This window comes from Pantherophis guttatus, chromosome 4 (assembly GCF_059756535.1).
Source record: "Pantherophis guttatus breed Tessera chromosome 4, ASM5975653v1, whole genome shotgun sequence".
Lineage (NCBI taxonomy): Eukaryota > Metazoa > Chordata > Lepidosauria > Squamata > Colubridae > Pantherophis > Pantherophis guttatus.
The window spans coordinates 67,767,270-67,792,824 of record NC_142066.1 but is presented as its reverse complement, the minus strand read 5'-3'; the positions used below and the strand labels follow the sequence as shown (position 1 = coordinate 67,792,824).

Genomic DNA, 25,555 nt, shown 5'->3' with positions numbered 1-25,555 from the left:
TTGATTATAGTTATTTTTGCACAGTATTTTGGTAGTCAGAAGCAAAGTAAGACTATTTTCTACTTAAAGAGAATTTCGATGGGTTAACATTTCGCCCAATCCCTACTTTGAAAAATCTCTCCCCTTTTTTAATTCTTGTGTGTAGTTTTTCAATTGACTTTTTTTCCTTGTTGGTCAATGGATTGTGGAAAATATTCTTTATTTCCACTGTATATCGTACAGCATATTTTAAGGTATTCATTACTGGGAATGTCAATGTAGAGAATTCTGGAATGCAATAAAAAGACAAACAAGCTGAGAAGTGAGCTACTCAGTTCTGTTGATAAACTGAACTGTATTATTCTGCATTTACAGTCTTTCACTATAATATGTATCCTGGAGAATCATAGTTTATGTCAAGAAGATACATAAACCAGATTTATGCTTTCCATAACCAATACCCAGAGAGATAAAAGAAAATAGTTGTTTTCTGAAAACAGTGAGGGTAGAAATTCCCAGAGTAAAGAATTCTGTATCTAAGGCCACACATTTAATATACCGTAATTAATACAAGCCTCCTATGACTACATTACAAGTTATGAAAACTTAAAAGATATACATAATGTGTAGTTAAAACATCAATTTTTACAATTTAATCTGGAAATAGTATTATTTTTGTTAGGCCAGATCACCCCCAAGAGAGAGGAAGGGGAGAGAAAGAAATTTAGACGTATTTAGTTGTCATTCAACAAGGTTTCTCTGGGTTTTGGTTCCTGGAATTTCTTAAGAGGCTTTGACGTGCTTGGAGTTCACCCATTCAGTTTCAGAGGGTGAGAAAGCTTTCCATGCTATTGGGTATTGGGTTTTTTCTCAATCTGTTAGAGAGTCTACAATGACTTTGATTTTGAGGTGTTGTTCATCTTTGATCATAATAGGTTGGCAAGTGGTTTCATTGCTGGGAACCACCATTCTTATACCCAGCAATGGATCCTGTCCCCAACTTTAAGGTCTTTCAGTTTCGCATGCCTTTTGTCCATTTTTTTACACTTTCCTTGCATCCCCCAGTGTTTTCCCAGGTATTTTAAAGTTGGATGATACACTGCTTTAAGGAGGCAGCCAGTGGGGTGGCCTGGGAAAACTTGGGGACAGAAACAAAGTCCTGTCCCATGGCCACTATAAAGGTGGTTAATCTAGTGCTACTGTGCACTGAATTGTTTTAAGCAACCTCAGTGAAAGGAAGAAGATTCAACTGTCCTGTTGATAATTAATGAAACACTTGAAATATTTCTCCAAGATCCCATTTGTACATTCACAGCCTCCATTCCTTTTTGGATGATGTGAGGAGTTAAGCCCCTGAGTGCTCCCCAAACAGTTTAAGAACTCTTGCCCAAACTATGAAGTGAATTGGAGTCCATGATCCAAGTGTCAGGGTTTCAAGTAACAGACGCAATGCAATCAAAACTCAGAGGCCAAGGTGCTCCTCAAAGTCCAAATTTATTAGGCACGTCATATTGGCACATCTGGTGAAAACCCGACTCTGAAGGTCTCAAGGTTTTCCCCACCCAAATTAAAATTCAAAGTTCCTTCCCCCAATCCACATGTCCATCACATGGTCCAACCAGGTCATAGTCCCAATTCCAGTTGGTTTCAGTCCACGCCTCCCCAGCACCTGGTGGGAACATCCTTGATTCCCAGGGGAAAGAATTTTATTTTGGCTGGAAGTCCCCAGCTATCTCTACTCCCCCACTCCCATTCCCATAGCTCCAACCAGCCTTGCTCTGGCAGCCCTGAAGATGCTCCAAAATGGCTTCAGGGTTGACACCAAGATTATTCACTCTGGGGTTCCATGCAGTCTATAAATGTGCTGTACAAACAATTTGGCTAAGGTGTGAGCAGATGAAATTTTTTTGACAGGGCACAACATGCACTTGTTTGGAAAATAAATCAGTTATAACCCAAATCATGCTATTTCCCGAACTCTTGGATAACTCTACTATAAAATTCATTGAAATCTCTTTCCATTGGGCTTTGGGCTTAGTCACTGGCTGGAGGAGTCCAGGAGTCCCTTGCTGTCTTTTTGCAGAAGCAAAGATAGGACAGCATAACTTTCTATGTCTTTCTTTAGTGATAGCCACCAAAATTGGCGCTTAACCAAGTTAAGGTTTTGACAAAATCAAAATGACCCACAACTTTTGAGTCATGGCTTTTCTGAAAGACCACCTTCCATTGACTTTCAGGAATGTACAATTTGGCTCCCACTCAAACTAAACTATCTTGCATCATGCATTCCCCCTTGTGGGCTTGGAACCACTTGTCCTTCAGTGCCGCTTTCAGGGTGCCCAGTAAATCCTCAGCTTCCCTCATTGATTTTTTTGTTGGAGTCAGCTGAAAATGAAGATCAAATGAACCTGGGATACTGCAAACATTGTAAATACATGCCAATTGCCAAGTGCCCAAATTTGGATACAAAACTGTGGAGGTGCTGTGATGGTCATAAGTGTGAGGTCCAGTCATAACTCACTTTTTTCAGCATCTGCATAACTTCAAATAGATGCTAAATGAATGGTCATAAGGATGAAAACTACTTGTAAGTTATATCCGTATTGCCACCAATTAGACTATTGTAATGGACTCTACATGAACCTATTTATAAAAATTACTGAGACTTCCAGTTGATCCAGAATCTAACAGTGTGCTAACTGGTACTCAGCACTGAAACATACATACATACATACTAGGCCCTAAATGACTTCTGAATACAATTTAATGGTCAGTTTTGACTCACAGGTTACTTGAGTGTCTGCAAGATCATTTGCTTAAAGTTTAAAAAGAATTGGACTAGAAGATACTGCTTCCTTTGCAAGACTGTGAATCAGACTTGCTTGTTCCCTGATTGCATTCAGAATGACATACAAAAGGAATTATTTGGTAGAACACCTTTTAGTGATATTGCTATTTAAGATGTTTTAAATTATTGTGGATACTTCAATGTTGTCTTTTTTCTTGTAAATTGCTGACAGATTTTTCCAATTGCAATGGGATTTAAATGTAATAAATTAATTAATAATACAAATATATTTCACCAACTAACTAGATTAAAAAAAACAGTAGATTTTTGAATTAGTCCATTCTTACAATTTTTTTTCTTGAGGTCATCTTCAAAATACTAAACCTGCTAACAATAGCATATTGTATATGACCTGCCTAAGATTAACTTAAACATTTAGACTACATAAAGGTGTAGTCTTTAAATGACTCTAGAATGCATTTTCTTCCTCTGAACTCTACCCACTATCGAAAACAAAGTTTATGGAACACTTACCATTATATCTCCTTTCAACAGCTGGGCTGGTTCAATTGCAATGCAGGCTCTATTCTGATTCTCTAGCCCTATGCTACTAAAAAAAGGAGAATCATGTAAATAATAATTTGAAATATTTTCAAAAGAAAAACATGTTAACTGGTCCAACTCCAATATTACATAATAAAAATGCAATCCTGTTGAGACTGTATCATCAGTCATGAACATCATTCCTTGCATAGGAAAAAAATGAAGTTTAGAATCTAAACCGTGTTTTGCTATCACATTTTGCTATACATCACTTAGCTTTGTGATCTGCATAACATAGTGCATAGAAAAGGCACACATCAAAACTGTTTTGTGTTTACTTACTATACTCCTGATGTATAAACTGGCAACATGTCCTCATACAACTTCAGAAATGGTTGACAACCTAAAAGGGGGAAAATTACAAATATCTAAACTTTTTAAAGGAACATGTGAGTAACACTGACCCTACTCTTCCTGTACATTATATGGGATACTCTGGATTAGAAAAACAATTGAACTGTATGCTTGGCTAGGAGTCTAGGAGTCACTGGGTTGCATTTTAATAATGAAATAAATAAATAAATAGTGTTAGTAGTAATATACTGATCTGGAACCACTAATGCCATGAAGAAAGGTTCTACTTGGAATGTCTTTTAAACAATTAGTCCTCTACTTTGGACTACAATTGGGCCCAGAATCTTAGTCATGGAGCAAAGTGGCCATTAAATAGGACCTCCACATGATCACTTTGTTCAACTACTGCAATCATACCATGTTTCCCTGAAAATATGACCTACTCAAAAAGTAAGGCCTAGCCTGATTTTGGGGGGGGGTTGTAGGCCTAATATAAGCCCTACCCCAAAAATAATCCCTACTGAAGTGGGGGGGCAGCACAGGAGGCAGCCCTACCCTTCCCCGGTCACCTCAGGACTGCTCAGCCCCTTAATTGGGGCCTGTGGATCAGCTGAGCCACTCCGGCTGCTGCCTCCAGTAAGTGTGGCCACTTTTGCAGCCAATTGCGGCTCCAAAAGATGCTGGAGGCCAAGCGACACACCCCACATACCTCGCGCCCTCCTTACCCGATAGTGACAGTCATAGCAGGCAATTCTGTCCATGGAACAGCTGCCTCGTCGGTGCCGCTCAGGCCGCCACCTCCAGCAAGTGTGGCCACTTTTGCAGCCAATTGTGGCTGCAAAAGAAGCCGGAGGCCAAGTGACGCACCCCTCACATCTCATGCTGTCCTTACCCAATGGTGACAGGCACAGCAGGCAATTCCATCCATGGAACAGCTGCCTCAGCTGCTAAGGCCGCCATCTCCAAAAAGTGTGGCCAGGCAGGAAATGGAGTACAGGCAGGAAAATCCCCCTCGCAATTTTCCTGCCGATTGCTGAAAAGGGTCCCCCACAAGCCCTCAGCATATCCCAGGATTGCAACACTGAAGACTCAGCAGGAAAATTGCGAGGGGGATTTCCTGCCTGTATTCCTTTTCCTGCCTGTTCTCCCGAAACCTCCCCGCCACTTGGTTTGGGGCGGACAGCTGCACAGCTCACTTAAATTGCAAAAAAGGCTCCATCCTGAGCCTTCAGCGTTGCAATCCTGGGATACCTTCTGCTTCCCGGTGCTACTCTGGGGCTTGCATAGTGCCGAAGGTGGGGAGGCCATCGGAGAAGCCCCATGTGGCCCCCGCCTGCTTCTGCTTCTGCTTCTGCTTCACCTTCACCGGGGCAGCAGGCACTAGAAGGATACTGTCCTCGGCTGGGCAGTCCCGAGCGTCATCCCGAAGCTTCCCCACTACTTGGTTTGGGGTGGACGGCCCTTGCCAATCCTGCTTCATGGCTGCGCAAATGGAGCCCACATCAGCCGCTGCTTCACTTGGGAGAGGAGGCACTATGAGGCAGCCCATTTGTCTCATTGGCCAGGAGGGGGTCACCCATGCAGGTGCCAGGCCTCAGGGTACCACCCTGAGCAGGTGCTGAGCTGGAGGCAGGGGAGGGTTAGTCCCCTTACCTGGCTGCCTGCCCACCACCCTTTCTCAGTGTGTGTGTGTGTGTGTATGTGTGTGTCTGAGAGAGAGAGAGAGAGAGAGAGAGAGGGAGGGAGGGAGGGAGGGAGGGAGGGAGAGAGAGAGAGAGAGAGAGAGAGAGAGAGAGAGAGAGAGAGAAAGCAGAGAAGAAACCCTTTCAAACAGTGTTGCCTGTAATTCTTGTTACTCCCCTCCATCGTTTCTCTTTCTCTTTCTGTCTCTCTCACACAGAGAGACATTTGATTTCTTGAAAAGGACAGGCTGCACTTTGCTTCTACCATAAGACTCCCCCCATGAAGCCTTCAGTGTATCCCAGGATTGCAACGCTGAAGACTCGGAAGGAAAATTGGTAGGCATGACGTTTCACAAAGGTCCTTAATTCACGGATGCTGGCTCCCTCGCTTTGCACTTTTACACATACTAACATATCCACCCTGCCTGGGGCTGCCATTTTCCCCTCCCAATACTCAATTTCTGAGGAAAGAAGAGCGCTAGGGCGGTATTGGACTTTCCCCCTGCCCTGGCTCCTCTCAGCCTCAACTTTGCTCCTGAAAGCCTGAAGGTCACTTCTCTGGTTAAGCTTCGTCAGAGCTTGGTTCTGGGAGAGACCCTTGGAGAGCTGAAGGTGGGCTGAGGGCAAGGGGCAAGGCAAAGCTGATCTTTGCCTTCTCTCCCAAAAGCGGTCCTCGGACACAGCCACCTCTGCAGCAGGAGATGTGTCCCACATGCCTCGTGCCTTGCATTGGCCTTCAGAAGGGTAGTTTAGCAGCAGCTATCCACAATTTTTTACTGTTATTTTGTCACGACCCATGTGGCCCAGTACAGTGTTAAAAGTTAACATTTCTGAATTGTTACCATAGCTACGGAGGAAAGGACGTTGTGCAGGAAAATTTCCCCCCCCTCCACCTACAGATCGTTCTTTCAAAGATGCACATCCAAAATCGTTCCCTCCATGGCTTCAGAGCCTCCAGTCTTGCAATCCTGTGCAGGGAAGGCAGAGGTTTGCTCCGAAGCTGCAGCAGCAGAGGGTTGCACAAGGAGACCTCTGCAGCTATGGTAACATTTCTGAATGCTAACTTTTAACGCTGTACTGGGCCACATGGGTCGAGACAAAATAACAGTAAAAAAATTGTGGATAGCTGCTGCTACAGTACCCTTCGGAAAGTCAGCACAAGGTGCATGGGGCACATTGCTTGGCCTCCTGCTGCTTTTGCGGCCGCAATCGATGGCAAAAGCACACACATGCTTGCTGGAGGCAGCTGTTCCATGGACGGAATTGCCTGCTGTGACAGTCACCATTAGATAAAGAGGACACAAGTCATGTGGGGTGCGTTGCTTGGCCTCCGGCTTCTTCTGCGGCTGCAATCAGCTGCAAAAACGGCCAGGCTTACTGGAGGGAGCGGCCTGAGCAGCACCCATGAATCAGCTGTTTCGTGAATGGTAGAATGGTCTGCTGCTACCCTTCGGGAAGCTGGCACTAGGGGCCACTCATCCCCCCGTCTCATATCAGTACATGGGAAAAAAATAAGAACCCCCCCCAGCCAGTTTTTCGGGGTCAAAAGAAAATAAGACCTTATTAGTTCTTATTTTTGGGGAAACATGGTAGTTCTCCCAGTTGCAGCTGTTTAATTATCATGTAGCAATTAAGTGGAGTGCCGGGGAGAATGCTTGGCCTCCTGGAGTGGAAGAGGGCCCAGGCATGCTATCACACTAAGGAGACCTGGATTTTCTTCCTGCTCTACTGGGGAGAATCACAAGAACATTGGCACAAGAATCACAAGAACATTGGCATTCGCTAGATGTAAGGTCCATTCCTTCAGTGCAATGAGGAAATTCTCCTCTGGAAAGAAAATGCGCTGGAACAATAAATCTTACATTTGTGAAAATGCTAGCAAATGCCATTGTTCTGGAAGACTCAGAATGCTGGTGTTTGCTAGTATTTTCCCCTTCATTCCTTGTTAGATAAATAAATAAATGAGTAGCAGTAGCAGCATTAGCAGTAGTAGCAGCATTAGCGGTAATAATAATAATAATAATAATAATAATAATAATAATAATAATAATAATAATAATAATATATTGGTCTGGAGCCATAAAGAATAATTCGAGTTGGTATTTCTTTTAAACAGGTAGTTTCTACTTGGAATCTTGAGTGAAGTGGTCATTAAGCAAGCCCCTACCTGATGGCTTCTCACAGTTACAGTTTTTATTTATTATTTAGCCATGTCGGAAACATCATTATTAAAATTTTATGCATAGGTATAAAATTACAAACATAAGAACATAAAATTTTAAATACATAAAAGCCTAATTTAGTCAGTGCTTGCCCAGAAGCTTGCAACACCATTTGCATCAGGGGTGGTATTCACTTAGCTTCGTTACGGGCTCACAAATGTGAGCGTGTGCGCGCTCACTTCGCTCACATGCGCCACCTCCACGCATGTGCAGGACTTTCCATGCATGTGCAGAGCATTAAAAACGGGATGTGATTATGTCTGGGTGGGGGGGGCGGACCCCCCCGCCATTGCCGCTACCAGTTCTCCCAAACCGGATAGAACCAGCTGAATACCACCACCAGGTTGCATGCTGCTGTGGTGTCATAAGGTCCTCAAGAGTACATTGGGCAGGGCACAGGGGGCAATGTATGGTTGTTTGCAAATCTCCAGATTCACAATAGGCAGAAGTCACCAAATATTTCCATTTATTCAATGTATCTCTTGATCTTGTTGTACCCATGCACAGTTTATTTAGTGATTTCCAATCTTCCCAATTTTCATAATAGCCAGATGCCAGCTCCTCTGCAAGTTCTACCAATGGTAATCTTTTTAGCTTTCCATAAATTTATTCTACTTTTAAATTTATCAAACTCTTCTGTCAATCTAACGAAACAAAGCAAGGTTATGGCATACACTTGAAATGAGATCGGGAAGCCTGTAATTGTGGAGTCTGCCTGACAAGAACAAAGAATGCTTATTCATGGGGAATATGTATGTGCAATGCATATGCATGTGAAGTGCATGTATAGCAATTCTAGGTGGTTGGAGACTGATAGCAGTAACAAAGAATTAGACATTCTGCATAGCTCAGGTAAAAGTTAGGAATAGAGATGGTCTGGAGAAAATAGAATGTGTATTAGATAACTTCTGGAGCATTCATTAGCCAACGTTTAGGAATAGGGATTGCTAGAGACCAAAAGAATAAATTGTTAGATCATAACTAAAATGTTTATTAGATGATATTTCCTATTATCCCACCTTGTCCTGCCTTCTGGTTTAATAACATTGTATAAAGCTTTCTTAATTCTTTGTTCTGGGCTCTTGGCATTTTTGCCAGGACCCCTTTTCTTGGAGCACTTCAATAAAAGGAAACAAACAAATTTTGTGTCTGGCATCCTTCATCGGCCTCAGCATCAGGCTCAGACCTGAATTGTAGACAACAGAAGCTTTTCCTAGATTTTAATATCTCAGGACCTGGTTGTAGGCCTTAGAAAAAGTGCCATTTGGAAATTAAATTTAACAGTCTCTTTATATGTTTTGATTATTCTATTAGTATCTATTGGCCCAGCATGTGCTAATTTATACTATACTGGGCAGTTAAGCAAACACACGGGCTGTTTCTCCATAAGAGAAACACTATAAAATGCCAGAGTTATAAAAGGCTCAAAATTTCGCTTCCCCTCCAGAGTCTTTCTCAGCCTTAAAGAGAGGAAGGGAAACACTAGTGAATGCCAATATTCTGAAGAGATTATAATATATTTGCTAGCATGCTAGTCAGATCCTTTCCTCCAGTGCATAGGAGGTTTTCCCCTCCCTGCATGGAAGGGAAGGAAAATCTCTATCGCACTGGGCAAATGGATCTCCAATTCAATGTCCTCTGCACTTGCAACCTTCCCTGTGAGCTTCCCTATTGACTTTCTGGGGAAGTAGGCATAGAAGATTGTAAATAGCAGTCATATAATCACAGGGCATTTGGTTATAAATGTGAACCTTTTGCCGAGTGCCAAAATACAGTCATGTGAATGGGGGAAGGGGAATCCATGACATTTTACAATAACCAGACATGTTTCATGAGCCATAAAGCACCCATTTCAAGGCCACAGTGATTGCAAAGGGTGGTTAAATGACTGGTCATAAGTTAAAGACTATCAAAATTAGCTTTGCATAACAATGAAAAGAATAATAGTTGTAAAGACTATCAGAGTGTATAATTTATCAGGATATATTTGCATAGAATCCCCTGATAACAATATTCTGGATGTTTCCCAGTTATTTTAGAAAGCCAAACTTTAAGATCCTTTTTCATTAGGGAATATTTATTCCTCCCATTAGGGGCATTAAAAATGGTGAGGATGCAATAATTGCAACCAAGTTCTGCAACCAACATAACAGTTAACAGCAATTTCACACAGCAAGATAAGCAAAGATACACAGGGAGATTTTTCTTTTGGTAACAGATATTGATGAGAAATGAAAAAAACTGAAGTCAAAATAAGTAATTTTTAAAAAGAAAACCTTACCTCCACTAATACCAAAGTTTGGGATTCCATGCAGAATAACATAATGTAAGAATAGAGGGTTTGTATTCATTTTTACCAATCCAGAGAGAAGATCATTCAAAAACTGCACATATCTAAAAAGGAAAAGAGTTGTGTTGAATGAGTAGGGAAAATATGCATTAGCATGCAGAAGAAACCATGACTACCAATTAGCAGTCAGAAGAGCATGATGAAAACTCCTTAATTTCATAACATATGGACAGACTCAACCATAGTTTCAACTGAGGGACCATATGCTTCTGGATCAAGCCAAGTCCAAAAAGTATAAGAGAATTCTTGGAGCCCTGACACTCAGATAATTTGGTCATCAACAGGCACATATAGAAAAACAGCTTCTACATACCACTCAAAAGAGCCCCAAAGGAAACAAAAAGATCAAAAACATCTCCTCACCAGCAATTAACATCCATATGAGCAGAGATTAACACAAAGATTAAAACTAGACCAACAATCAAAAATTATACAATGAAGTAAAGAAGAAAACATTCAAAGAACTACCAATGCAGATAAACAAGCAAACAGTAAACAACAGTCTAATCAAAGAACCACCAAGAACATTACCACCAACATTGACAGGGCAAGCCACTAGTTAGTATATAAAAATAAGAGCAAACCCCGTTCCATTCTTGCACTGATGATGTTACCTAGATTGGTAATGAAATGTCTGCAAAAAAAAACCAGTTCAACATTGAGCTACAAATATTCTCTTCTATTGGCTAGTCAAAGGTTTCGGTTCTTGTGAACAGTATTTGATAAAAGAAAAACTATATAAAAAAATCAGAATGCTTTAATTTTCATAGTCCATATTGAAAAAGCATTATTCATTTTACTCCCACACTGCTACTCATCTATGCCCTTCCGGATAATGTTTACAAGTACATCAAACTTTTCAAATAATGCATTTATTTGTAGAAACAGATCTGAATGAGAAAAGCTTTTCAGGATAAATATTTATTACAGTGTAAAGTTTCAAAGGGATATGTGTTTCTTTTTTCATGTCAATAGGCAGTTGTGTAGGTCTCCAGGGAAAAATAGTGACTCCCTGGGAAAGTTTTTATGTAGTGAAAGACAAACAGATGCATTGCCAGATCTGGTTTTCTTTCCAACATTGTTTTCTCAATCACTACTAAGGTTTCCACTCTTTAAACAAATTATAAAGTTATTGAATGCCTTATGAAAAAGGGATAGTAACTATGACTACCAAATCATATTACCAACTATTTCCCCATCCTCCTCTACTTTTCCTATCAAGCAATATGATATTAAACTACAAATAATAATTATCTAATCACACTCTCTTCCATTCTGGTCTCAAATGTCAATTTACCTGAATTTGTACTACCAATTTCCACCTGTTCCAAAATCCAACATAACAGTTTCTCTTTCTCTTAAAATCCTTTCTCTTAAAATCCACCATAACAGTTTCTATGTGGTCTATAATTCTTGCTTCACATTTAGATAGAGGATAAGAAAAAAATCACCTGGCATGATCAGATGCAACTATAATTGTTTATAAACAATGCTTGTTATGTCACATGAATTCATCTTTTTTTTTGAAGAAAAAAACACAATAAACAAATTGGGATTTTCTTTCATATTAGGTCTATTATTGTTAGTTAGCATGAACAGCATATCAAAATAAGTATTAACCCAATACCCAAGTATAAATCTTGGAGCGACTGTTTTACAGGAATATATTGACTGAAAAAGAAATGCATAGTTACTGCAAAATAAATTAAAATATATTCCTATGTTAATTATTGTGTGCAGAAACTACCCAATCCCAGAATGGGATAATTTGCTGCGCCCAAATCACCATAGCCAGCTTGCCACAACTATCTCGCCATAGCCATCTCACCACAGCCATTTGACCACATGACAATTCCATCTCAATGCGATAATTGTTATCCACCACTGTTTCTTCTACATTATTTCCATTGGCAAAAATGCAAAAAATGTACAAGAAACAGATAACATGGCAGGTAACATTTATTGTGTTACATTATCCTGCATGGATTGTCCTGCAGCAAGTTGTCTTGTGGCGAGATGGCCATGGCAAGACCACCATGGCAAGATGGCCATGCCCAGGTTGGCCACAATGAGATGTTCACAGCAAATTGGTTATAATAAGATGGCTATGGGAAGATGGAGTTCACTGTAGCAAGTTCTCCTAGACCCGTCCAACCCACAAGAACTAGATATAGGGACCCAACTCCACTGAGGAGTATTCCTCACTTATTTATTAATGGTACTGAAGCTTGATTTCAGAAAGTAAAGTGGTTGCTGTGAGATATCTGTCCCCCACCCCACCGCCATCTCTAAATTAAGGTCTATGTTTCTTTTCTCTGTTCAATAATATTATTAGGACCTATCCACTAGAATGCATCAACAGTCAATATTTCCCCCTATTTCCTGGCAGTTAAGTATCTGAAATTCCTCTAGGGAACTTTTGATCAAACAACACAAAACATAACTTTATATAAGCTAGCTCAGTGTTTCCCAAACTTGGGAACTTCAAGATGTATGGACTTCAACTCCCAAAATCCCACAGCCAGCCATGCTGGATGGGGAATTCTGGGAGTTGAAGTCCACACTTCTTAAAGTTCCCAAGTTTGGGAAACACTGAGCTAGCTCAACCGCCTGATCATATAGGACATGCTCTATAGGACTCTAGAGAAAGGTGAAACATATTTGCTCTTGGTACAAGAATAACAAGAGGGGCTGACATTCTTCTCTCCAAAGCTGTACATTGATGCACTTTCAGGAGCTGTTGTTTACAGTAGTGGTAATGATCCAACCAGATCACTCTGATATAGATATCTTAAGATGCTTTACTGTTATTATTATTACCATTTGGAATAACTTTTTCAGATTATTTGGACACTATATCTTTCTCTGATTTTTATCAGCCTCCTGCTCTGCTCATCAGTACCTGGTCAATACTTAGGTCATCATAGGTTCAAAAGGCTACAACTGGGATACATGATGGTAGCCAAAATGCAAAAGTTTTTGTGAGTTGAGGACAGCCATCCATCACTGATTCCTTTTCCCCTTCTTTCCTTCCCTTTTTTAAAATTAGCAAGCATAAAAAGTTTTTATTTCTCTTACAACCTCCCCATTTTTGGATCAGTTGCTGCAATATCCTATTTGAAACATGACTGACACCTGAAACAAGATATACACACTTCACAAGAAGAGAAAAGGGCTGAAAGAAGAGGTAAATTTAAGAAATGTCCATCAACTGGTGGAGCCCTGGTAGTGCAGCAGACTAAAGTGCTGTTAAGTAGTACCAGCTGCCTGCAATTACTGCAAGTTCAAATCTCACCAGGCTCAAGGTTGACTCAGCCTTCCATCCTTTCTAAGATAGGTAAAATGAGGACCCAGATTGTGGGGGCAATAAGCTGACTTTGTATAAAAATATACAAAAGTATGAAAGCTATTGCTTAACGCATTGTAAGCCGCCCTGAGTCTCCGGAGAAGGGCAGCATATAAATCAAATAAAAAAAAAAACAAAAAAAAAACCATGGACAGGGGGAGCGAAGAATGGTATTTACTGAAACAGGAAGATGTTTTTGAGAGAAAAGATGTTTCTAAAAGAGAAACTGAAATACCTTTTCTGGGATGGTTGCATTAAAGCAGAAAGATTATCATCAAAGAATTTCTTCATTGCAAATCTGTCCAGGGCTTGATCTGCACTATTGTGAAAGGAAGAGAGAAAATGTAAATCCTTCAGGGGACCAATCTTGGAAATAAAGGTTGCTATAAAGTAAATCATGCCAAAGCATTGCAGTATGTTGTGTTCTATTTGGCACATGCATTTACCCACCCACCCACCCCAATACAACGAAAACAAATTACAGCAACTCTGAGAAAATTTTCAGCTGAAAGAAGAACTAATGCATATGCTAATTAAAATGTTAATGCTTCTTTTCCCATCCCTTCTAAACAAAATAGTTTTTATGTAGTGTTCTACAATCTGGTATATAAATATTGTTTTCAAAATAGTATATTTAAAAATATGTCCATGTGATATTTGAAAATTATTTAAAATTATTAATTTTACTCCAATTACAGTGTATATCATTTATACCTAAAATTTCCTTGATTCCAGTGAGATCTGAATCCCAAAACACTATATTTTAAAATACAGTCTCCACTTGGCCTTTATTCAACAACAATAAAAATACTAACTCTAAATAAATCTCTCTTATATTTTAAATAAAGAGGAAGGGAAGAGTGAAATAAAAGGATTTTTAAGGATTTTCCCCCTCCAAACCCTGAATCATTAACAATTTCAGCTTTAATTCTTGATACTGTATCTGTTACCCAAAACAACAACAAAATAGGAAAAAAAATTTCTGAGAGAGTTTCTGGTGGGAAAATAAAAATTAGAGGGTCAGTGAATTAATTGCAGTTGCTACCACTAAAATTAGGTGAGCATAGATTCAATTAGGCCTCTTCATAAGCAAGCTTTAAACATATTCATTGCCTTATGCTCTGCATCTGGCCTTATCATTCAAATCTTTTCTAACATCCTACATAATTTATGCCATTCTAGGCCTAGCATTCTAAGTATAAGGCACTAAACCTATTTTCACTGGTGATATTTGCAAATAAGAAAAAACAAAACCGGTTTCACAATCACTAAAAGAGAATGAAGTAAAGTCCCCCAAAAGTCTAAATATGACTGTAACAGGCACATTTTCATTGATGTCAAAACTCCATTGACATCCTGGCCAGAAAAATCAAGATGGTCTGTATCCCATTTATTAAAAATAATTAAATAAAATATATTTTGATCAACAGTGGAATAAAACACTATCTGCAAATAACATCTGTCTGTCCGTCCATCTGTCCGTCCGTCCATCCATCCATCCCTCCATCCACCTATTCTACTAAGGACAATGCACAATATATAAAAAGCAAAAATATAAAAAGTAAATATAAATATAAAAACTATAATAAATATTCTAAAAAAACAGCCTGATCCTCCTCCAAGATAGGCCTGTTCCTCCAAGATGGAGTTCTGAGTGACAGAGGGATTTGCTTCTTGTCGACAAACAGCTGATTTTGGGAAAAAACCTGTTTAAACTCTTGCCGCGGGGCTTCAAAGGGCCGCCCTACGTTGATTAGCTCGGCTTCCCCCTCTCAGCTGATTTGCGCAGGGCTCTGCTCTTGCTAAATTGCTCAGCAGTTTTTTTTTCTCTTTGTGCAAACCAAGCTCAAAACGAAACTGAAAGTAAAACAGGCTGTTGGCTTTGCTGTTTGCTTGCAACATTGGAAAATTAGGCAGCAGATTTATTTTCCTTTTCCTCACCAAAAAAGGTAGGTGCAAACAATGGGAAATTATTTAGGGCAAAAGAGATTTTAAATTCAAGATTTTAGATTCAAGATTTTAAAACACAAAAGAAAAAAAAGCTCTTTTTAACTAGGGAATTGTAATAATTGAGATACTATTAATTGTATACTGTGTTGAAAGCAGAAATGGTTAAGTTGTGGTTTGGAGGAATATATGGGGGAAATTATTTGGTTTATTATTATTGGTAAATATAATTAATTGATTTGTAAGAAATTGGATTGCATGGAAATAATTGGAATATTCATGTTCATATTGATTAATATACAAAAAAGATAGTTATATAACTAATTGATTTATATTAAAATGTTGAATTTGTATTAAACAACTGTATTACATAATTACATAATTAACCAATGTGAGGATGGATATAAAAATAGATGACAATGCGAAGGGGTATAATATAGAATAGAAGGGAAAAATTGAATTTGATTAAGATTAGAGATGAGGATGAAGGGTAATATTGTTTTTTTTAAAAAATAGATGAGGAATAAATATGGCAAAAAGGAAATATAGAAATTGTAAATTTAATTGAAATGACTAAACACTGTTTAAATTTGTGAACCAGCCAAATATTCTGTTCAAAGAAAATACATTGTATGTTTGTATGTGTGTTTCTAATTATTGCTATTTATTCATATTTGTTCTCTTTTATTCTTTAAAGTTTAACAATTCATTCTTTATCTTAATATCTTTATATTTGTTTGGGGTTGGCTTTCTTCCCTTTCATCTTTTTTATTGTACAGCAATCTTTCTCCTCAAACCTACCACCTCTCTTTTCTTTCCTTCTTACTTTCTCTTCCCCCCACCCTCTTCTTCTCCTCCCTATTTCCTCTTCCTTTCTCCTTCTTCTCCTCTCTTCCTCCCTCTCTTACCGTCACTCCTACTCTAATTTCCCTTCCCTTCCTTCATCCCTCTCTATTACTGTATCCTTTTATGCATATGGACTACTCAGAGGGCTGAAAAAGTTATTTTTGACTGGTCCTCGCACTTTTGACCAGTCCTCGAACTTACGACTGTCCTCACATTTTACGTTTTTTGCCCTATCTTATCACCATGGTGAAGAGAAGCAGTTGTGAAATGAGTGACATGGTTGTTAAGAATGCTGCACGGGCATAAATGTGAGGATGGTCATAAGTGTGAGGACCAGTCAAAAGTGTGAGGACCTGTCAGAAATGACTTTCCAGCCCTCTGAGTAGTCCCTATACACATAGCCATGGCCACCCGGTCACATGACCAACTAGCCACGCCCACCCAGTCACATGGCCTCCAAGCCATGCCCACACAATAAGCCACGCCCACAATGGTGTCCCTCTTACCAATGTTAAAATCTGTTCATCTTACCCTATACACATAGCCATGGCCACCCGGTCACATGACCAGCTAGCCACACCCACCCAGTCACATGACCAGCTAGCCACACCCACAAAATAAGCCACGCCCACAATGTCCCTCTTTACCAATGTTAAAATCTGGTCACCTTAGGTTAGAGAGTTGGATGTCCATCTTTCCTCTCAGCTGTTTGGTTTCTTTAAGTATGCTTGGCTTGTAATTGCACGTTTTAAAATTGTTTCTTTTAATTTGATTCTTATTTTTAAAAGTTAGTTGACTGGTTGAAGGCTGATTTACTTTAACCCCTTGCTGGATTTTAATTTTCAACTTTCTTTTCTTTCTTCACGGGGTTGTTTTTTTTCAACTGCTTTTTAATCTACAAATTCAAATTGAAAACTAGTAAAAAGCTTGATAAAATTACCAGGTGTTAAAATCAGCTTAATGCAAACCACTGCAGTCAAGCCAGATTTACAATTAGATGGACTGAAATCTAAGTCGTGGCTGGCAGATCCAAAGCAGCAGAAGTTTGGCTGGAAAACAGAAGGTCTGTTGCAGAAATTTGAAGAAATCTGGATTTTACAGATTTAGAATTGGTAGATTCAATGAGTGATGAGATGGATGTTTTAAAGAAGATTGATGAAGAAAAGACTTATTACCTAACTAGAAAACGATTTAGACTAAATTGACAATGAATCAATTTTGGAAAATAGATTTATTATATCTAACCAGACAGCTGACAAGAGATTTTGGTTTACAGAGAGACTGTCTCAACAATGGATGTGGTGGAGATATTTACAGCAGAGGTTTAGGATATTGGAAGGTGAGGTAATTGCTGGGAAAGCTACTCCCAATAAAAATTTTAAGGGTAAGTTTTATTATTAAGAACCAATTGAAGATATTTGATCCCAGAAGGATCAGAGATAATCATTATGATGACTTGTGGCAAATAGGAAGCCATTGTAAACTTTCTATGAGTTAAATACAATAACTAATTGTTAACAGAGGGCTTTGAAGTTTGCTGTTGATTTACCCGTTAACTACTTTAGCAGATGGAGGACAGGCAAAGTTGGTTGAAAATAGATGTCTACAAACTGTGGTCCTGTTTTGCAAGGGAAAAACCTAACATTGTAATATATTTATTAGTAATGAACTGGGGGGGGGGGACGATAATATATGCATATGCATATGTGTTTTTATCTTTTGGTTTTTTTAATACACATTTAAAAAAATATTTTGTCTATTTTTGTTTGCTTTCTTTGTTTGTAAATTTTGCCTGGATTTTTTTGGAATTCGTATTTTACCTGTGTCTTCTACTGTGCCATTGGTTTTTGCTCAAAGTTTCTGATGTTTCTACTGACTCCTGTTATTTCTAGGCACTTGATTATTGTCATGGGGCAGAGTCAAATGCCTTTTTGTAGTCAATCCATGCTACAATCAGATTGGTCTTCCTTCTCTTGCAATTTCCCAAAATCATTTTGTCAATTAGGAGTTGATCTTTTGTTCCTCTGCTATTGGAGCAGTTTCCTTTCTTGTCAAGTGGAAAGGGATTGTTTTCAATTAGATGCTGTTGGACTGCATCAACTACCACACTAATTAACAATTTGAAAGTTGTTGTAAGCAGGTAATTGGCTGGTAGTTGCCTGGTGCTGCCCCTTTTGCTGGATCTTTCATTATCAGGTAGGTTTTCCCAGATGTTAGCCACTCTTCAATTTCATCTCTTTATAGTATGTTGTTAAACTGCTTAGCAACGAGTAGATATAGACCAGTTAAATGTTTCAACCAAAAACCATGCAGTTCTTCACTTGGTGCTGACCAATTCTTGGTCTTCCTTGCTCTTTTCTCTACCATTTCTGCTGTTATCACTACTTCTTTCATTTCAACTTTTTTATTCTTATCCACCTCTTTTAACCAAGCTGCAGCCTTGTTGTATTTCTTTGGATTATCCCATATCTGCACCCAAAACTGCAGTTTTTTCCTTGTTAGATAATGACTGCATTGAGTTCTTGCACTGAGTTGGTGCTTATATTTGATACTGTAGTATTTGCATCTGTTAACGCTTGTGCTAGCTGTTTCTTTGGAACAAGCTTTAATGCAGGCAACCATATTCTGAAGTTTTTATGCTCTTCTAGATGCTCAGATACTTTGTTTCAATTCTTTTACTTTTTTAGTTAGAGGGCTTTGTTCTTCCTGAGGTAGCAGAGAGAGTGCCTGGTTTCCAAATGAAAACAATTGTGTATCTCTGCTGCATGTCTCTACTGCCAACTCCCCTTGGTTTGCCTCTCCATTCTGAGTTACTTCTGGCAAGGCTTTGATTTCTTTGCCCTTGGTAAACCTTTGCAGTTCTTCCAATTCTGCTTCTGTGAGTACTTTATTTCATATTAGAAATCAGCTTTGATCTGCTAACCTCTGTTCTGTTATTTCTAATTCTGGATGTTGTTCTTTCCAGAACTGGTGCATTTGTTTCAAATATCCTCTTCTGTAATAACAAATCATTATTTCTTTGTTTTCAATTATTGTATATTTGCAACAGGTAAACACCTTTTCTTCCAGTAGTTCTGCAGCTGTTGGCCTTGGTTGCTCAGCCAATAGTCCTGAGTCCTGTAGCTCATTGATCACCAAATATCCAGGAATTCCAACATCTAGTGCGAACCTTGTTAACCTGGGTGATATCCGAGCTGATAAGGCTTTCTTTATATTTATATATCACTATATTTTTTTATGGGAGAGATACTCTTTGTCCGACTCCTATGATTTAATTTAATTTAATTTAATTAATTCAATTTATATGCTGCCCCTCTCCGAAGACTCAGGGCGGCTCACAATACATTCCAAAAAATCATTATAAAAAAACATTTAAAAAAACATTTGGTTTTCAACCATCATTTGGTTTTCAACCATCAACATGATGGTTGAACCTGACATAGCCCTCATCTTCCTCAGAGCACCCAAGCACTACAACCACACCAAAGTAAAGCTTTACTGGATAATATTACTATTAATATTGATCTTCGCAGTCAACCAGATGTTCAGCTTGGATTTGGCATTTTTGTCTACCTATTGAGTTCTTACCAGGCACCTGGGATAGGCAGATGTGGATGTCTGAATGTTTGATGGTATTACAGTTGTTGTTGTTGTTGTTGTTGTTGTTGTTGTTGTTGTTGTTGTTATATAAGATTTAATCTTCAATTTGATTCAAAGTCTGGGAGTGGTAAAAACTTAATAGTTCAAGTCCTAACCAAGGACCTCAGAGCTGTTAAAGTAGCATCTGAGGATGGCTGTTCCGAGCCACAATTCCCGTTAAATGAAATTAACTTTTGTATTTGCTGAATTATGGCGAGTTGTCACTGCAGCGAGTTGGCTGCAGTGAGTTAGTCAAGGCCATTCTGTCTTACAATCCCTCATTCTCTTGTCTATCCAGAAGCAGTGACTTACTGGGAAGAGACAGGGTGGGATAGGAAGGAAAAAGAAGAGAAGGGACTGTGAGGAAGGATCCCCACATACTTGTTTTGATCTGCAACCCCCTCCCATGAGCCTTCTCTGACTTACCCAGTACTTCTTGCACACTGCTACGTACCCATCCTTTGCATGTCTTCTATAATCTGTGCAGCACCTCTTGTGTACTCTATGCAACCCACACCCCTCCCTGAAGGGTTTCCTTGACCTATATGGCACTCCACAAACATATTTCCTGGTCCATGCTATGCTCCCACATTCCTTGTTGTTCCCAAGTTCCCTACTTGACTTGTGCAGCACCACATGGACCCTTCTTTATTATTACTATTCCCCACCGCCCCCCATACACAGTACTCAACTGCAGAGCTCATCTCACACAGACCTAGGACCCTTCCCAGACCCACACCATCTATCCATTCACTCCCTGATCCATGCAATATCTTTGGTGTACCCGCCATACCATCCAACATCCACAGCTCCTATGTACCATTTTTGACCCACACACTTCCATACATCACTCCTTCCCTCCCCACCTAGCAGCAGCCATTTATCTTCATGCTGGCCATCGATTTGCAACTTTCTATTGACTGGCTTCACCGTTTTTCAAGCTTCCCACAAGCAAAGTAAATGGAGAAGCCAGTAGGAATGGGAGGGAGGGAATGAAAGAATGACTGGGAGTGAACGGAGGAAGGAAGGAATATTTCTGATGCTCCCTACCAGTTTTCTACAAGGAAACTCTACTAGTAAATAAATATTTTCAAAGTGGTATTGAAAAAAAGGCATTCAGGAAGACGTGAAAGTCTCATTTATCTCATAGGCCAGCTCTGGATTTTATTCATGGTTATCCTAGAGATGGCTAAAAACTAGAATATTTCAATTAATTAGCTTTAGATTGTTTTTTTATTCTGATAGAAAGCAGTTAGGAAATAGCCACATAATCATTAAATGTTTTGTTATCCTACCTTGCAGATACATTTGTGAAGTGCATGTATGATGAGATCACCAAACCTATTCTTCCTTTTCCACCCTGTACAACATAAAACATAAATATTTTCTATGTTTTTAAACTGGATATATTTTATCTTTATTCTATTTTTAATAACTGCAGACACTGTTTTCATTTTATATGACATTTTAGGATCATAACAAAGCTATAAATTACAGGAAAAAATCTAAATATAGTGTTAACAATATTCTGTTAGCTATTCTAAGACAAGTCTAGGCATCTCTGCTATTTCTTGCAGTGTGCTCTGAAAGATTTTGAAAAATGTATGTTTTCCAGCACATAATAAACTCATAACATTTCTTGTGATACTTATGATTTATAGCCAAGATTGCATTTAATGATTACTTTCACAATGTTTTGAAATCTTATTAAACATACTGCATGCATTCAGTACAAATTACTAACAGCAATTCTACTAGTCTTAACTTGTTTCAAAATTACTCAGAGAAGAAAGCCAGCTAATTTATGGCTGATTATAAATCAGTAAAAATGGCATTGCTGCTATTTGTATAGGAAATAGAGAAAATTATAACATTTAAAAGCTACTGTCTGGTTATTAACAAAATCTATTTGGGATTATATTAGATTTTTTTCCCCTTTCAAAATTAAGGTGAAAATTAATAGAAGGGGCAGAACTAGAATCCAGTGTTCATGAACTTTAATCCTCTGCTATTCTGAATAAAGGTTACAAAATAGACTGTCTAAACTGTTTGACTTCTAACTTTCAAGTTAAATTCAAAGTGCTTGGTATTACATACCACATATCAGTGTAATTCATTAATAAAATTACACATGAATTCCTAAATATGCAGAGCCCTTCCTCTTAAAGGAATTAATGTCTTCATACATTGTATCTTGGGATCTATTATTTGCCACTAATGGGTATTAATATGCAATTGTTATGGGTGACAGCCCAAAAATTACTAAAGGGAAGAAGTTCTTAGTTGTGACTCCTGTCCTTTGGAATTCCCTGCTCCTAATGTGTCTTCTCCAATTTGTTTTAAAAATAAGAACGACGTGTTGATTTACCTGGTTTTTTTTTTTTTTACTTATTATACTAATTCAGTTGGGCTTCTATAAAACCTTAAGTTCCTAGCTCTTTCAACAGGGCCTATATGAGAAGTAAGTAGAGAGCAGGGTGTCAAACTCAAGGCCCAGGGGCCAGATCCAGCCCACGGGGTACACGGGGTCCCATCTGGACTACTGTAATGTTCTCTACATGGGGCTCCCCTTGACGAGCACCCGGAGGCTCCAACTGGTCCAGAATGCGGTTGTGCGGGTGATTATGGGAGCGACATGGCGCTCCCATGTAATACTTCTCCTGCGCGAGCTGCACTGGCTTCCGGTGGTCTTCTAGGTGCGATTCAAGGTGTTGGTTACTTTCTTCAGAGCGCTCCATGGTTTAGGACCTGGGTACTTACGAGATCGCCTTCTGCTACCGATAGCCTCCCACCGGCCAGTACGTTCCCACAGAGAGGGACTCCTCGGGGTGCTGTCGGTCAAGCTATGTCGACTGGCGACTCCTAGGAAGAGATCCTTCTCTGTGGGGGCACCTGCCCTCTGGAACGAATTGCCCCGGGATTTACGGATGATCCCTGATTTACGCACCTTTCGTCGTGCCCTCAAGACACTGTTATTTCAACAAGCTGGGCTGGCCTGAATACCAAGATCAATTTTAAGTTATATGGGTTGTCTTTGTCTTAACTGAAATGGGCCAAATTATTTAATTCCTTTTAAACTGTTTTAAATTTTATGTGTGTTTGTTTTTATCTTTGGCTGTGCACCGCCCTGAGTCCTTCGGGAGAAGGGCGGTATAAAAATTAATTAAATAAATAAATAAATAAATAAATAAATAAATAAATAAATAAATAAATAAAATACTTAGATCTGGCCTGTGGGGCTGCTCTGGAAACAGTGAAGAATGGCCGGGGTGCTTCTGCCAGAGAAAACAGACTCCCGAGTTCTGTTTTTGGCTGCCACAGCCTCCAGCAACCCTCTGCCAGTGAAAACAGAACTTGTGAGGGTCATACACAGCCCTCCTGAACTCCGTTTTTACTGGCAGTGGGTTGCAGGAGGCCGTGGCAGCCAAAAACGAAGCTCGGGAGCCCGTTTTCGCTGGCAGAGCGCTTGGGCCACCACAGGAGCTCCCGACAGGAGTGATGTTGTGATGGCCATGCCCACCCTGGCCACACCCACCCTGGTGCAACCCTCAATGAAATCAAGTTTGACACCCCTGGCATAGAGTGATCTGGTCCCTGATGGTTATTGTTGTGTTAATTACTTTTCCTGATGGTACAGAAACAATTTGGGAAAGGTGTGGGAAATATTGGAGAGTTTATAGAATCATAAGAAGGAAGGGGTTTGTGTGGCAAGGGGAAATGATCCAGAGAGAATTCTTAGAGTGGAATAAAATATACAGAGGAAGACAGAAGGAAGGAATGTACATTGGCAGATTGATATAAAGAGAGTGAAATTTGAAGGAGGAAGGGAGGGAGGAAAGGAGGAAAGTCATATTTTTGCATGTTAAAAATATAAAATGAGAAAAAGAAATTATATTCAAAGGAATAGATTTGTATTTGTGGCAAATAATCCAGTTTAGGGGCTTCTCACACTTACAATACTATTTATACCTGAACTGCCCTATAACATATTTGACAGTTTCCCAGCCTACTCAAAAAAATGTAAAAGCTTCCACAAGTATAGCCTATGTATTTCTTCAGACAATTAATGCATCTGAAGATTTTATAAATTTTCCATTACATATGGGATCAAAGTCCCACATGAGGCACATAGCTATTATATTATAACTCAATAAGTTAACTAAAAGATTTGTAACTGCAATTTACTCGGCAATGGATCACCACGATGTGTTGAGAATGACTGTTCAACCAGGATTCCATAGCCTTGCAGATGTTGCATATCTTATTAAGGGTTGGGGCATGGAGGTCAGGCCAGCCCACTTCCATAATCTGGAATAATTAAAAAGTGTTAGAAATATATAAAGGCAAACCTTTTTAGCAATTTACACAATTAATATATAGAATAAATATGTTTCATATTTTTAATTTCATAACGGTCTTTCCCACCTTATTTGCTCCCTACAAATAATTTTTATAAATGCTATGCTTTAAGTACTCATCAGAATCACTTTTCACTTTTTTAAATTACTCAAAATTCCATATGAAAATCATCAAAACATTACAAATACAAGCCTTTATATATACAATAATCATCTGATTACCAGATGGGATTCCCAGAAACACTTTTCTAAGCTATTCAGCAATTCTACCTTGGTAGCCTAATATCAAATAGAGTTATGAGATTTACCAGAGAAGCTGTTAAATAGCAATAACAACTCTAATGTTGTCCTTCCAAACTCTAAATATAAAAAGTATTAATTCAAATGAGAACAGCTTTTGTGTATTGAGAAAAAATATATAATCTGAAAGATAATTCAGATTCCCAGCAAAAATGGTGTGGTTCAGTGAGTATATATATTTCAGAATCATTGTGGAATCAGTAGTTGGACCATATAACTTCTTTACACAATAATCCACTAATCTAATAATAAGCAATGAGGAAATTATTTTAACAGGTATTTTTTGCTTAAAAATCAGTCTGTGAAAACCTGCTAACTGAAATGACAGTGTCCCCCTTGGCAATTTTGCTGGAGACAGTCTAGCCAAGCATCCTCAAAAATTCTGCCTACAATGTAAAAAAAAAAAACCAAAATAAAACAGAAACTCTGCACTTTAATACAAGAACATGTTAATACCTTTGGGTCAAGCTTAGCAAAGTCGTATCTTCTTTCAGAGAGGTTCAGCACCTGTTGCAGAGGAAAATATTTTTAGCATGAACATTAATAATTTAAACACTGCATCTAATATATTTGATAATCAAATTAAGCAGATGTGATAGTTCCTTAAAGGCCCTACAAATTTTATAACACAGGGGTGTCAAACTGGTGGCCTGCGGGCCAGATGCATCACACACAGGCCACACCCACTCTGGCTCCGTAAAGGCAAAAACGGCACAATACATCAAGTGACGTCATGTGACGTGATCAAGTTTGACACCTGTGTCATAATAGAAGAGTGACAAGCTTGAATATTTGTATTATTTCAAAGTTCTTCTGATTTTGACAAAACATAGAGGAATAATTCAGAATTGACTGCCAAGATTTCTTTTTATGAAAAAAATGTAGGCATGACCCAGCTCCACATAAGCATTCCTTAAAGCCACTGATTTCAGTGGAAGAAGCAAATACATTTTTAATTTACTCTCATTTTCATTTGAGCTAATTATTATTTTATTTCAATGCTGATATAAAGTATTATCCATTCCACAAGCATCACTTTTGTTCTATGTAATAATTTCCATTCTTATCTTTGTATTTTTATCTCAAATCAAAGTAATCAAGGGCTATGGAGGTAGGTATCTCTATTAACGGCTATTGTCATGACTCCTAAAACATAGATACCTGCTCAATAGCTTGCTGGGAAAAAAATTGGTGTTCCTAT

At 38.9% G+C, this 25,555-nt stretch overlaps 1 protein-coding gene across 8 annotated transcripts in view; it reads right to left on the bottom strand.

Annotated features, from left to right (window-relative positions):
• TNS3 (tensin 3) overlaps positions 1-25,555 on the bottom strand; it is a 203,857-nt gene that overhangs the window by 132,546 nt on the left and 45,756 nt on the right. For 5 of the 8 annotated variants that reach the window (XM_087892371.1, XM_087892365.1, XM_034416437.3 and 2 more), the window contains 7 exons: positions 24,811-24,861; positions 23,882-24,004; positions 20,992-21,056; positions 13,500-13,583; positions 9,850-9,962; positions 3,653-3,713; positions 3,302-3,377 (listed from right to left, as the gene is read on the bottom strand). In XM_087892371.1, the coding sequence (XP_087748497.1) occupies positions 3,302-3,377; positions 3,653-3,713; positions 9,850-9,962; positions 13,500-13,583; positions 20,992-21,056; positions 23,882-24,004; positions 24,811-24,861 (573 nt within the window). The remainder of the gene's footprint in view (positions 1-3,301; positions 3,378-3,652; positions 3,714-9,849; positions 9,963-13,499; positions 13,584-20,991; positions 21,057-23,881; positions 24,005-24,810; positions 24,862-25,555) is intronic. The other 3 variants (XM_087892368.1, XM_087892366.1, XM_087892369.1) reach the window with 1 other exon arrangement.